The sequence below is a fragment of the Manihot esculenta genome, chromosome 2 (genome assembly GCF_001659605.2).
Source record: "Manihot esculenta cultivar AM560-2 chromosome 2, M.esculenta_v8, whole genome shotgun sequence".
NCBI lineage: Eukaryota > Viridiplantae > Streptophyta > Magnoliopsida > Malpighiales > Euphorbiaceae > Manihot > Manihot esculenta.
In genome coordinates, this window is record NC_035162.2 from 7,847,587 (window position 1) to 7,863,094 (window position 15,508).

The window sequence follows — 15,508 nt, forward strand, 5'->3', positions numbered from 1 at the left end:
TATTATATATTTTAGTAACATAGATAATTAAATAAAAATATATTATTTTTAGAAATTTATTTATTTGAAAATATAATTTTTTTTCCATAAATAAAAACGTTCTTTGGCTCTGAAATTCAACGCTGACGGGCTAAAGAGGGGATTGCTTGGTGGGACTTAGTATTAGCACGTGGGGGCGGCGGAAGGGACAAAGAAGCAATTTGGAAAAGTGCGTTGCTGTTTTGTGTGCTTTTGAAGCATGCTTTGCTTAAACCAAACCCTAAATTTATTATATTTGCTAAATTTCTTTCATTTTATTTTGCTAAGTAATTAAATTGCAAAAAAATTGTCAATTTATTATATTTTGAATTAGAACAATTAAATAATATAAATATTAAAAATTACAATCACTAAATAATATATATAATTAATTAAAATTATATAAATTAAATAATATAAATATTCAATACCACTAACGATTTTTTAACATATAATGTTGTTTTACTTGAATTTTATAAAATATAATATTATTTTAATCAAATGATGTTAAAAATTTAAATAAATTAATAATTTTTTAAAAAAATTAAAAATTTAATAATAATCCCCGGTCAATAAAAAATAATTAATAATTCATTTTATTTGTTGATATGTCTTATTTTAATTGATTTAGAGTATCAATTAATCATTACATGTGATACTAAATTTACGTTACTGATCCAAAAATATATATATATATATATATATATATTTTTTAAAATATTTTTTTAATATTTTCTCGAATTTGATATGAGCATAATTATTCTTAAAATCTTTTTAGAACCATTTTGAGGCACTCGGGTGATGTAATATTTTTATTTTTTTTATATAAAAATAATTTTATAAAATTAAGATTAACTTTTATTGAAAAAGTTTTCAAATTCAACCTATTACAATCTTATACAAAATGTTGATTAACTAATTTTTTTACTACATCAAATAAAAATTTTGAAAGTTTTAAGTTTATAATTTCACGGATTATAAAACTATGCTCATTATATTCTATATCTCTAAAGTGAATTATTTTTTTATTATTTTGCTGAGTTAGTACTCTAAGATCTTTAAATGTTTCATTACGTGCACATATGTGCATACATATATATAAGTAAAATAAATTATAATACTAAAATATTCTCATTTCAAAAAAAAATATTTAAATATTTAAATGATTATTCACTAAACATTATATTTTTTTAAAAAAATTTATATTTAAAATTTTATTGATGACAGTTTAAAATTGTCATATATTTATAACTATTATTAAAAAATAATTGTAAAATAATTTATTAATTAATTGATTTTAAAATTTAAAATTTAATATTTATATTTAATATTTAAAATAATATTAGAATTGATGTGGTTGAAATGAAATTATGTTATAATTAATAAATTTATAAAAAATAAATGTGAGACTCTAATGTTCAAAATAGTAAATTGAAAACATAGTAAGTGTAATGAATTGTTTATAATTTAAAATTAATTATGTAAAAATATATAGTTTGATCTATTTATTAATTTTTATATTATAAAAAAATAGAGTTAAATTATTAAATTTTTTAAAAATTCAGTTAGTATTAACTAGTGAATATGAGACTATTAACTTTCGTGAAATCTCGTTTTATTATCGGAAATGTGAATTTTATTAAAAATTCTTATAAATAAAATTACATATCATCGGATCAAATTTTTATATATAATTATATTTTAATGTAAATATAAATAATTATTTTTAAAATTTTTAGTATTCAAAATTAAAAGTATTACTTAAAACATGATATTAAAATAAAATAATAAATAATTCACAAAATGGGTTAATCAATACTCACATGAAGGTCGACATCTTTGATCTGGTAAAAAGTTTTATAAAATTGTTTATTTATCAAGTTTGCCATCCAATTAGAAATAAAATTAGGAAAAAAAAAAACACCAACATCCAAAATTGCGCACGATTGAAACTCTTCTTGCATCATTGTCTAATTTTATAAGATTGAGAGAGCTCTTAATTTCTTACACCCTAATAAAACTACGTATTGACTCATTAAAATTAATAATTTTTTAATTTTGAATGTTGAAAAAAAATGTCTTATGCAAGATAGGGTTAAAAGTTTTAACATCAAGAAGACTACGTCCAAAGTAAAATTAAAAAAACAAAAAGTCAGAAAGGCTAATTGTCCAGTGATGGTCGTAATCAATGAGAAGAAATTGAACATTTTCAAAATTATATATATAAAATATGAAACCTACTTCTCCTATCTACTTTCATGGCAACTAAAATAAATAAATGAGAAAATAAGAAAATTGTAACGGCCTGTGTTTTGAAATTGGATTAGCATTAGCGGATTTGATACCTAAGCCCAATAGAACTCATAATAAATCTTCCTAACACTTAAAAATTTTCATTTGAATAAATTTAAATTTAACCTCAATACATTAATTGCTATTTATTTCCAAGAAGTAATCTAAAATTTCAGTGCAAAAATAAAATTAATACAATATTATATTTAATATATCTCGTTTAATACTTATCATGGAATTTCTATCACATAGTTAAAGTAGTAAATTGTATTTAATTAATTTTTTTAAATATTTTATCTGTTTATATTATTTAAATAAATTAAATTATTTTTAAAAGTAATAAATTTTATTTTTAATTATAAAGAAGAGCATATTAATAAACTAATAAATTAAAGTCATATCTGAGATAGTATGGGGAAAGAAACGAATCAGAAAATGCACATTAAATAGTCAATAAAAAACATCCAAAATTCAAATAATATTTGAAATATATAACTGACAATAAATATAGGTAGGGCTGACATGAATAATCGAAATATTCAAATAATAAAAGTGGTAGAAGTTTCTGAAACGAAAAGATCAACTTTTGTAAATTGATTTGAAACAACAAGAAAGATCGAGATGTGAAATGAAAGAAATTCTGTTTAAACTGAACGAAAAGAAACTACCGTTGCTATTAAAAATGAACCTTTCACTAGAAAACTTCATTACCATCACTTTTCCTTCCACTTCATCCTTCTTCAACTGTCAACCTTTTCGGCTTTCCCACTTCCCAATCTCATCACAATTTAATTTTTGTATTTTAATCTTTATTTTTCTTTAATATGAATAGTTTTCATATTTTTACCGACATATTAAACATGTGGATATTGTAATTCATTAAATGATGAGAAATTAAATATTTAAATAAAAAAAATAATTAGAATGAGCTTGCTAGTTACTTTTCAAAGTGACTATTTAATATTTTTTATTTTATTTTATAATTAATTAAAAAATAATTGATATAATAAATATATTTTAACTAATAAAAAAATGTTAACAATCACTTAAATAATGATTATTTTTTAGCATTTCTGTGGTTGGGAAATTGCAATAGTCAATGCAATTCCATCATTTAATGTAAAAGTAGCTTCATTTTGAACACATGTTCCCTTCTCTCACCAAACTCTTCTCATCAAAGTCAAAATGATTTTTTCATCTAAAAATTTCAAAGATTTTTATTAAATTATGTAGTCAATTTAGCAATAAATTTGAGAAATAATTTCAAAGTCAAGATAATGCAGCTAGTATTTCCAATATATATATTAAAAAATAAATTTACCTATTGCGTCAGTTTAATAGGAGGGCAGTATTGATTTGTGGTCAAAATATAAGGTGAGCTTCTATTTATAAAACCACATCTGTGGTAAAAAAGAAAGATTTAATAATTAAATTCATGAGAAGTCAGTTGAAATAAATATGTATAAATATAAGGGCGATTTATTAAAAAAAAAAGAGAGTTAATTGACCCATTAATTATATGAAAAATCTGCTAATGCTTCTCGTCCTCGCTAGGCACTTCTTTGGTTGATATTATTATTTGGGTCATCTTGCTCAAATTTTCTTTGTTATGTGGTCCTTTCTAATATGAAAGAAAAGGAAAAAAAAAAAAAAAAATCTTTTAGTATGTATTGGGATTTGGCACGATTAGGAATTTTTGTGAGGGGGATTTTGTTAAGTGGAATTTCTTGGATTACTAATAATTTTAATTATTATTTTTTTTATATAAATTGTTTCGATTAAAACTCAAACTTAATGTTTTAAGATTTTGAAAACGACTCTAATAATAATAAAATATTTTTATTAATCGGTTGAATCTCTGTATATAAAAGGAGCAATTGGCATGTTGTAGAAATAAAAATAGCAAAATCCATACTGAAGATAAGCAAGACACTGGAATTGCATTACTTGGCTTGCTTCAGTTTGATGTTTTTAGTTTCCTAATGTATTCGTGTTTAAACTTGCTAAGCTGATAGTTAAGTCATACCAACACCCTACAATTAATAATTAGCTCTAATTTTCTCAAATTACGCAATAATTATCCAAACAATTAATGACAACTGGTATATGTATGAACACAGCAGAAGTCGGACACTGAATTAATTAAGGGGTGTAATTTGCTTTCTACCCAAAACGGTACACTTCATAATAGATGAGACAATTGGCTTTGTCCCATTGCAGTCTCTTCTTATCATTTTAACCTACCCTCTTTGTCCACCTTAGGCACCAACCCTCCATTTTTTTTAATTTTAATTTTTTAAAATTAATCTAATAATTATTATTGTTTAATCTATATTCTAAGTAGCAACAAAAAAGGTAGCAATTGTATCATTCTTGGAAAAGTTAGAATGATTGAGCGAGGAAGTGCTGAAAGGGAGGAGGGGACTTGGGTTGAAGATTTTGACCGGAGCCTTTTATTATTGCATACTTAACTTTACTATGCGGGACCATTCGTTGAAAAATTCTAACGTACATCAAGTCTCATAAATACTCGGTTTACATACAGATTAATCACATGTATATACCCTAATGTATGGTAGATTTTTCTCAACTGAATTCTGTTGTATCTGCACCGCTCCTAAATGACTAACTCAGACAAGCATCCATCCCACTGCTGCCATATTTATTAGCTCTTGATCACACCCTCTACCCACTTCCATACTTCCAATTCTAATAGTTTTTCAATATACATGCATTTGACAATTTTTATTTTTTTAACAAAAGTATATATATATATATATAATTAAAAGAGTGAAATTCAAACTTAGATCATTAGCAGCAGAATTAACCAGATAAACAGATTATATAAAACGTCTATTTAATCAGTAGTTAATTAAGTATTTAAAATTTTTTTTAATCTAATATCCTTCATTTTCAATTTTAACATAATAACTTTAAATTTAACGATGTTAATTAATATAGTCAAACAAATTAATAAAATAAGCTTTTAATAAATAAAATATTAATTTTATATTTTAAATAATTAAAACAAAACTAAATAAATAATTTATATAAATAAATAAATAAATAAATACACACCCCAATTTCATTCCATCTCCATTTCTATCATAATTGATCATTAACTAATAATTAAAGGATTAAAATAAATATTTACTTATATAATTTTATATCATAATCAAAATCATTAACCATATTCTATAAAGCAAATGAATCTTAGCTTTTCAAACAATTAAAATTGAGTACTTCCTCGCATGCAAACAAGCTCTGTGGTCAATTTTTCACGTCAATGACTTCTCTTCCTATAAATTGGAGAGTTATCGCCAATTTTTAAAAAAGAAAAAAAAATATTAATTATTTTTATTTGTGTGAATATATATATATATCTTAGCCCAATAAATATCTTCTAGAGATTTAAAAAAATATTAACATTTATAAGGGTGGCCTTCACCATTCATAATTGTTGAAAGCCATTAACAGACAAATTGCTGAAAAATATCACAAACAAAATCTAATAGTGACGTTATAGTGACGCCAAGGCACGATCCGCGACAAAAATCCAACGTGTGTTGAGTTCCAATTAAAAAATGCTTTAAACTTAAAATCCATTACTGTTTTCTTTGTCAATTAAAAAAAAAAAAAACAAAGAAAACACTTATCACGCGAAGAATAAATATTTAGACCCTCATACTAATAAAAATTATCACATTATAATTATAATTTATTTAGCGTTAAATTTATAAAAATTATAAAAATTAAATATAATTTAATTATATTTTAAATAATTTATTAAAAAATTAATATTTAATTATTATAATTTTAAGTATTTAATAAATTATAATTATAATTTGAATATTTAATAGATTAATTTGAAATAATATTATGCGTATATATATATATATTAGGACGTAATTTAGCATATGATTAATGAGAATATTATAATGGTTAATGGTGAAATGAAACCGTCAATGGTTCCAATGTCTAAGAAGAGACAGTGACTGGGAGTGAGAAATAAGGTGAGGCATTGTAATCTCCCGCTTCTCACTTCTGATCAAAGATCACTAAATCCACTCTTGCTTCCGTCCCTCTTCCTCTTGTATAAGCATATGGATCACTCTGTGTTACTATTTGTCTCTATTTTGATCATCATCGTCATGATTATTATTACTATTAATTAAATTAATAATTAATAATTGGTTGAAGTAGGTGGATGCCTCTATTGTCACCAAAATAATCATAATTACATCCTAAATATTCAAACAACACAACGTTTAGCTATATTTGTTGCTAATTAATTGTAGATAATGCATATTGCACTATTGCTATTTTGTATATATATATATGTATATATTTTTTTTTACAACCATTGGTGGCCGATTGAATTTCGGGCTATACGTAGAATGGGAGCTCTTTGGTTTTTCTGGATCCAAGGAGGAAAGAGCCCTATGTTTGATTTTTACTATTTGAGAAGTAAAACAATAAAGCCATATTGAGTAAGGACAGGTTGAATCAGACTTGGACAGCAAAAGAATGCATCAAATACTGACCAGTCAATTTAAGGCTTACTTTTTTGGACACAAACAAAACACACCAATCAAAGGCTTACATTTGAATAGTCTTAAAAGACAAATTTTACAATCCAAAGTCTTATATGCAAAAATTGTCTTATACCCATCAAATTTTCACCGACCTTAAATTTTGTTTAAACTCACTTCAAAATAGCGACTTATTAGTACAATAATTTACATTTTTAAGTTGAAATTTTCAAAATTAAATTAACAAGAAATTGGTAATCACATCACATCATAAAAGATATTTACAATCAATATGGAGATTGGCATAATATTATTATTATAAATACAAAATGTGAGCAGCAACTTGGTTACCGTAATTAAATTTGTAACTGGTCCTACAATGATGGATCTATTCAAGCCCATGACATCTGCCAACCCGTGCATGACCATACTCGGTTCGCAAATATGAGAATGTAATAGCTCAAACAAGATAATACTTATATGCACTTTGCCATTAATACAAGCCGGTTAATTTTTTTTTAATAGAGAATGAAAATTAGATGAGTAAAATTTGAAATCTCTCAAATTTACTAAATTAAATTTATGAATACATATAAATTAATTAATTAAAATAAATGAATAATTATGTATTCATTTATCTATTATGAATTAAAATATTTTTAAAATATAAAAAGTAAATTTCATCATATCAAAATAAATAAAATTTATTTTGATATCTATTACACCTACGATGGACTAAATTCATCTAATAATTTCTCTTTTAAAAATATAAATTTATATTTATCAGTCAATTACATAAAAAGCACTTTTGTTAGTGTACCACTGTTTATAATAATTTTACTTAAGCGGCTAAAGAAATCATTGAGCATATATATGTATTTTTTAAAAATAAATTATGTATTAATATGGTTTAATATGAACAAAAAAAATATTTTAAGTTTAAATATATAAGCAGTATAAAGGACTTAGAAAATTAATTTTTTCAAAAACAAAATGGAGAAGAAAACTTATAAAATAATTTAGCGTAGCCAACTTGAAAAAGAGGGTCCACAGCAGACGCTAGGGATATCTGTATATAAAGACCCCATAATATCTTGCCCAACCTAGCTGCTAACAATATTTCAACAAGCTAGCAGTATTACACAGAGAGACATCACCAGAAACCAGCCATGGAAGCTCTTCTCCAAGCTCTGCAACCTTTACCCCTCACTGTTTTCCTTATTATTCCTTCACTAATCGTACTAGGTCTTATCTCTCGCCTTCGTCGACGAAAGCCATATCCTCCAGGGCCTAGAGGCTTGCCAATTATAGGTAACCTTCTCATGATGGACCACTTAACCCACCGGGGTCTAGCTAAACTAGCTAAAGAATATGGTGGCCTCTTCCATCTTCGCATAGGAAACATTCACAAGATGGTTGTTTCTTCTCCTGAGATGGCTCGCCAAGTTCTTCAAGTCCAAGATAATATTTTCTCTAATAGACCTGCCACCATAGCCATCAGCTATCTTACATACGATCGTGCAGATATGGCCTTCGCCCACTACGGCCCTTTCTGGCGCCAGATGCGCAAGCTCTGCGTCATGAAGCTTTTCAGCCGTAAACGGGCTGAATCATGGGAGTCTGTAAGGGATGAGGTTGATTGTATGGTTAAAACCGTTGTGGCCGAAAAAGGGAAGCCAGTGAATGTTGGAGAGTTGATTTTTACGCTAACCATGAATATTATTTATAGGGCTGCTTTCGGTTCCAAGAATGAAGGAAAAGACGAGTTTATTCGGATTTTGCAGGAATTCTCCAGGCTTTTTGGTGCATTCAACATTGCTGATTTCATTCCTTGGCTTGGATGGATGGACCCAAATGGCCTCAAACTCAATTCTAGACTTGCCAAGGCTCGTAAATCACTGGACAGATTTATCGACTTGATCATCGACGAACACATGCAGAAAAAGAAGGAAGGTAATGTCTCCGATGACAATATCACTGATATGGTGGATGATTTGCTAGCTTTCTACAGCGATGAGCCTAAAGTTAACGAATCAGACGATCTTCAGAACTCCTTCAAACTAACTCGAGAGAACATCAAAGCTATTATCATGGTAAGTAATTAAGTCACTTTCTTGTAAAAAACATTTGCCATTGAGAACAAATTCTCCAATATTCGACCTTTTTCTTTTCTTGTTCCACAGAAAATTTATAGAGTTAATATCCTGAAATTCTTTTTATTTTATTTGTTATTTTTTAAAATTTATGTATATACTCGATCAGTGCACAAACGCCTGTCATCTCTCTTCTTCTTCCCTTTTTTTTTATTGTCCCGTATAATAAGTAGGTAGGTTTAATTAATGGAATTTTCATGACTTGTCAAGTTTTTTTTGTGTATCCGGCAGGACGTAATGTTTGGTGGGACCGAGACGGTGGCATCGGCAATAGAGTGGGCCCTCGCGGAGTTGATGAGAACTCCAGAAGAATTGAAAAAGGTCCAGCAAGAGCTTGCCGACGTGGTGGGTCTAGAGCGGCGCGTGGAGGAGTCTGATTTTGACAAGCTGACTTACCTAAAATGCACACTGAAAGAAACTTTAAGGCTTCATCCACCTATCCCACTCCTCTTGCATGAGACGGCCGAGGATACAGAGGTCGCCGGATATTACATTCCGGCGAAGTCTCGGGTCATCATCAATGCATATGCTATTGGAAGGGACAAGAACTCATGGGAGGACCCTGATACTTTCAGGCCATCCAGGTTCTTGAAAGATGGAGTCCCTGACTTCAAAGGAAATAACTTTGAGTTCATTCCATTCGGATCGGGCCGGAGATCCTGCCCCGGCATGCAACTGGGACTCTACGCTCTTGATTTGGCTGTGGCCCATCTTCTTCACTGTTTTACATGGCAGTTGCCTGATGGGATGAAACCGAGTGAGCTTGACATGAGTGATATGTTCGGGCTCACGGCTCCTCGGGCGACCCGGCTCATTGCGGTTCCAAACCCGCGTTTGTTGTGCCCGCTCTAAAGAGAGCAGAATTCTATATTATATAAATACGAAAAAAAAGGGGGAAAAGTGGGAAGGGTGAATGGATTTTATGCATATGGAAGGTGAAGCCGAGAGAGGTGAATTTGCATGGAATTTTTTGTTTATATATATAAATCCATGGGAAAGAAGAAAAAGGAAAGGAGAGAATAATAAATGAAAAGGTAAGCATGCATGGGAATTTGGATCTCTAAAGACTTTCTCCTTCATTTCATGATGATTCTATGTAGAGATTTGTCTTATTTTTATCCTCCCACCTCTCTCTTTTAATTTTTATATTACTCAAATAAAGTTCCTCTCTTTGTCGTATATGTTATGATACTCAAATAAAGTTTGTAATAGAAATTTAATTCTTCATGAATCAAAGCAAACACTTCTGAATGAGAAGTTTTCGTGGTTTTATCTTTATATCGTATGAATTAATTAATTAGATTATTTACTATTTTATAAACTTAGATATTTAATGGGTGATTTTTAGAAAGTTGGTTTAAATGAGTGTAGACAAGGCAATTAGTTTTTCTTCAGAAGATAGGCAAGTAAGATGGCATGTCTCAACATTCTCAATCTTATTCAAACGCATCCCTCTTTTTCCAAACAAAATTATTAGCTTAACAGAAAAAAGGGTCGAGTTTCACTCTTTCATATCTTTTATTTTTTTATTTTTAAACAAAAAAAAAAGATTCAACTCTCTTATAATGGAATTGAATAAAAAAAAATCCATTAATTTCAGAAAGGTATAATAGGACCACTGTAACGGATGTAGTAGGTTAACAGCTTGGTTTCTACAAACGAAAGAGAGATGCATTTTAACAGTAGCAGCTGTCAGAACAATTAACATTGCTGTCCTGTCATACCTACACAATTTTTGAAAGACAGAGAGAGAGAGAAAGAGATGAGTGAGAAACTGGGATTCTTATGGTGGACAGTGAAGGGGACTTGTGGCCTTTCTTTGATTTTATTAAGTTGGAATAATGGTGGGAAAATAAAACAAGAAGATATATGAAAGAATTTGTGAGCTTGGTTTGATCTTTTGGATTTTATTTTCATTATTTAAAACCCAGTCCTTTGCCTTTATCTTCAATCTTCAACAATATTTGATTTCGACATTTAATTTGTCCATCGCTTGTCTCTACACACTTTCACGCACATGGCAACACATCAATTTCATTTTTGGTAATATTTGTTTTTTTTTTTGTTGAATCTTGTTATATAAATTTCTAAAAGAAAATCAGTTTAATAATCATTAAATTAAAATTTTTAAAAATTAATTAAATATATATTTTAAATACAAAAAATAATTTATTTTGTTTAGTATAATAGACTCGAATTGCTATTTAAATTCCACATCTTGTAATTTTGAAAACAATTTATGTATCAAAGAGTTAAAATATATTGATAATATAAATATTTAATTGGGCTCTTGAATAAAATAAATTTAAATTTTTATCATTTTTATATTAATATTCTATTTTTAAAATTTTTGATAATAAAATTAGTAGTTTTACATTTACATTAATTTTAATTAAAGTATTTTTAATTCATGTACGATGTTGAGTAAAATTATTTTTTTAGAGATTTATTATATAAAAAATAAAAAATTTAAATTAATTTATATTTATATTCAAAACTTTAAATTTTAAATAATAAAACTAAACTTTTTTTATTTTATCATGATTATAATTAAAAAAATTAAATTAAATCTAAAAAATATCAAAAAATTATAATATAATCTCTAAAATTTTATTTAATTAATAAAATAATTCTTAAAATATATTATTTACTTTTCATTATACATTATATTGTTATTTCAATAATATTTTTTTACTTTTATTATTTACTTCACATTATATATATTTATATTATAGTTTAATAAAAATTTAAATTATAAAAAATATAGTATAAAATATATAATATTTTATTTTATTTAATATTATTAATATAAAATATATTTTTTTATCGGATGAACCAATAAATTAATATATATTATAAATTTATTTATTATATAAATGAATAAAATAAAAATATTAAATACCTTAAATAACTTATAAAAAACTAGTTAAAATTTTTATAAAATTTATAAAAATCATAAAGAGATTACTTTTACATGTTAAAATATATTTTATTTTATTTTATTAATATAAAATATAATTTTTCATAAATTAAAAATACATATATAATAATTTATAATGATGACTATAGACCTATAATAAATAAACATAATATATATATATATATATATATATATAATATTTTATATAATAAAAATTTATTTACAATAAATATTTATTTAATATTATATATAATAAATATAAAATAAACGTACTTTTAATATAAAACTTAAATTAAAGTATTATATATTTATTAATATAAAATTTTAAAAATTATATTATAATTTATCATTAATTTTTTTAGATTTAATTTAATGTTTTTAATTATAATCGTGATAAATTAAAAAATTTTTAATTTTATTATTTAAAATTTAAAATTAAAAATATAAATATAAATTAATTTAAATATTTAAAATTTTTTTATCCAATAAATTTTTTGAGAAATAGTTTTACACAACTCGTGAATTATAAATTTTTTTATTAAAATTAATTAAAATAAAAAATTAAAATTGAGAGAAATATGAAAAGAATGATTTTATTATTTAAAATTTTAAAATTAAAATATAAATATAAAAAAATTAGCATTTAAAATTTTTTATTCAATAAACTTATTTAATTGAATATTTAATAAATTTATTTTTGTTATCGAGTGATATAATTCCATAACATATACTATAAATCTATATTTCATATCATTAGCAAATAATATTGAGAAAAATCTTATTTAAATTAGATTTATTAAGTAAAAAAATAAAATTCTACGATTTTAACTGAATAAAGAAAAATTGCATTAGTAAATTTATAAAATTATTAACTAATTTTTTTACAAAAATTCAAAAAAGTTGTTTTGCTTCTCCAAACTACCATTCACGATTTTAACAAATATAATAATGTAACTCGGATTGCACGAATTTTTATATCGCATAATATGGACTTTACTTAATTTAAATAATTCTTTTATACTAAAGTCTTATTTAGTATGTATTTTTTTAAAAAAATAATTAAATTCTATATAATTTAATTGAAAAGAGCAAATTAAATCCTGAATAGAACAATTGAAAAGGGCACATTAAGTCCAAATTAAAGCGTCTTTTTCTTATCAATTAAAAAGTTAAATTAAACAAGTATTTGAGTTAATAGTTTAAATATTAAATATATTTGATATTTTGAAACTAAGAAAATACAGTTTATCTTCTGTATAAATTTAGTATGGAAAGATCATATCTCCTCTATTTTATTTATTTTTTTTTTATTTTTTAGTGATGTGTAACTATCATTCTATTATAATGTCACGTATTTCTGTCATTCTATTACAATATCACATATTTCTATCATTCGTATCCATACGTATGAACGAGACAGAGTATTTCTCTATGTTATGTGACCATTTAATTCCTTCCGACGTGCGTGTTGATACGGCTGCGAGGTGACTGAGCTCGCTTTCCTTTATCTTCTGTCACATCACCGGACTAAAATTTTTCTTGAATAGACTCGCATGCATGGTCAGTCCGATCCACTTCATATTATAAAGAACTGAATCGTACAATATTGAACCGATTTATTTTTGTATAAGTTGACCTCGTCCATGTTGAAAAAAATCCGGTGATCATTAATATTTATAATCCATGTATTAAATATCGGAACAAACATATGTCCCTCAAAATGTACTATATGTTGGAACACTATTAAATTTTCCAATTAACTTGAGAACAAAATAATATACAAATATATATTAAAAACAATTTTATTTTTTATTAAGAATTAATTAAATATTTTGATATCATATAATACTAAAAATTTTATATTTTAATAAAATACTTAAATAGTTTATAAAACATACACTTAACTACTTAAAAGGAGGAATACCTAAAATATAATTTTATAGAAAGAATATTATAGAATATTTAATTTTTGATTAAATAATTTCTATTTATATATATAAAAAAATACACGAAATATCTAATTAATTTCCTAATAAATAAGCACTTGAATGATTGCATTGAGCATTCAATGCAAAGGCAGAAAATTTATTGGTTTCATTAAATAGTTGATATTTCAGTTTGAGCTGCAAGTAAATGGCAAAAAGCTGGTTTGGTTGCCAGCAAGTTGCAATCTTTTTTTCCTCGCATGTTTGATTATCGTCGAAATTTGAGACTTATGTTGTGCCACATTCATTTTGAGATATACAAAATTGTACATTCATTTTATATAAGTTTAAAAAATATTTTCTTTTAAAAAATATATTTTAATAATTAAATAAAATATAATAAGATGATGATAATCGATTCATATATTAATTATATATATGTAACAAAAACTTAAATAATTATTTTAACCGAAAATTAAAAAATAAAGAAATAATAAATAAAATATTAGATAAATTTTAGATGTTCATATGAGGGTGAGGAGAAGTTTGCAATAAGATGTCATCTTTGGTAGCTACCACTGTATTGAATTGCAATGTTAAGAGACATAAATGGCAAAGGCCAGTGTCAATATCATAACAGCTGAGATAGTTAACCAGAAATTATTGCATGAAAGATTGGACAAGCATGTCTATTTCCCAATTAATTTGGATGGATGCCCACTTCTGCAAACATCATTTACTATGTAATAGTTAATCATGTAGTAATTTCAGAATCTTACTTAATTATTAATCAGCCATACATGTCAGCGTAGAGTGGTTGGCAATTGGCATAGTTTACCTCAAAGTTAATGTAAAGCTGGGGGTTCATATCCAAAATCAATATCCTTTTGTGACATATTTGGTCAATTCTTGCAGATATGATGATGTGAAATTGTGAATGTTGTTTGATGTAGTTTTAAGAAGCTCAAAACTTTTTATTTATTATGAATCTTAAAAGAATGATATGTATCGATTAAAAATAAAGTGACATGACTTAAATCGATATAAATTTTAAAATATCATGCAGATTTTTTTTTGAATTATTGGCAAATCGTTATCCAGTCTAATTTAATCTAATAATTAAAAGTATTTAATTTTTTTAAATCTCAATCTTTCATTTCTTACTAAAAAAATAATCTTTATAAATTTTAGCTAGATATTGTTCTAAAATATCCCAAAATCATATCTTGGTATACTAAATTTTTACTAAAATTCAAACTTATACAAAAGATTATATAAATCAATTAAAAGCAGTGAGTCTATTTTGTGAGTTTAATTATGTACATTCTTTGAATGTGGTCTTGAAATTCATGAGGCGCAAAAATAGATTTTGTTTTGTTTAACTCGTACAAGTAATTCCCAAAATAAGGTGCTAAAATGGTTAGGGAAAATTCATATAATATTTTCCTATTTATTGTGTTGTTGAAAGCATGTATGAAAGAAAAAGTTAGAAAACCATCAACTTACTTTAAAATTTAAAAATAAATTATATACATTTTGATATATTTTATTAAATACAAATTATATCAATTATTATAAAATTTATATAATTAAAATTCTTATACTTGACAAAATTTTATGTAATATGATTTTAATAATATAAAACACGGTGAGTGTGAATCTATTAAT

The 15,508-nt window shown here is 25.3% G+C and overlaps 1 protein-coding gene across 1 annotated transcript; it reads left to right on the forward strand.

Moving 5' to 3' along the window:
- Nucleotides 1-7,935: 7,935 nt before the first annotated feature.
- Nucleotides 7,936-10,242, forward strand: LOC110609565 (cytochrome P450 84A1). Its single transcript, XM_021749226.2, has 2 exons — nucleotides 7,936-8,935; nucleotides 9,227-10,242. The coding sequence occupies exons 1-2, from the start codon at nucleotides 8,012-8,014 to the stop codon at nucleotides 9,845-9,847; spliced, it is 1,545 nt and encodes a 514-aa protein (XP_021604918.1). The 5' UTR covers nucleotides 7,936-8,011; the 3' UTR covers nucleotides 9,848-10,242.
- Nucleotides 10,243-15,508: the final 5,266 nt, after the last annotated feature.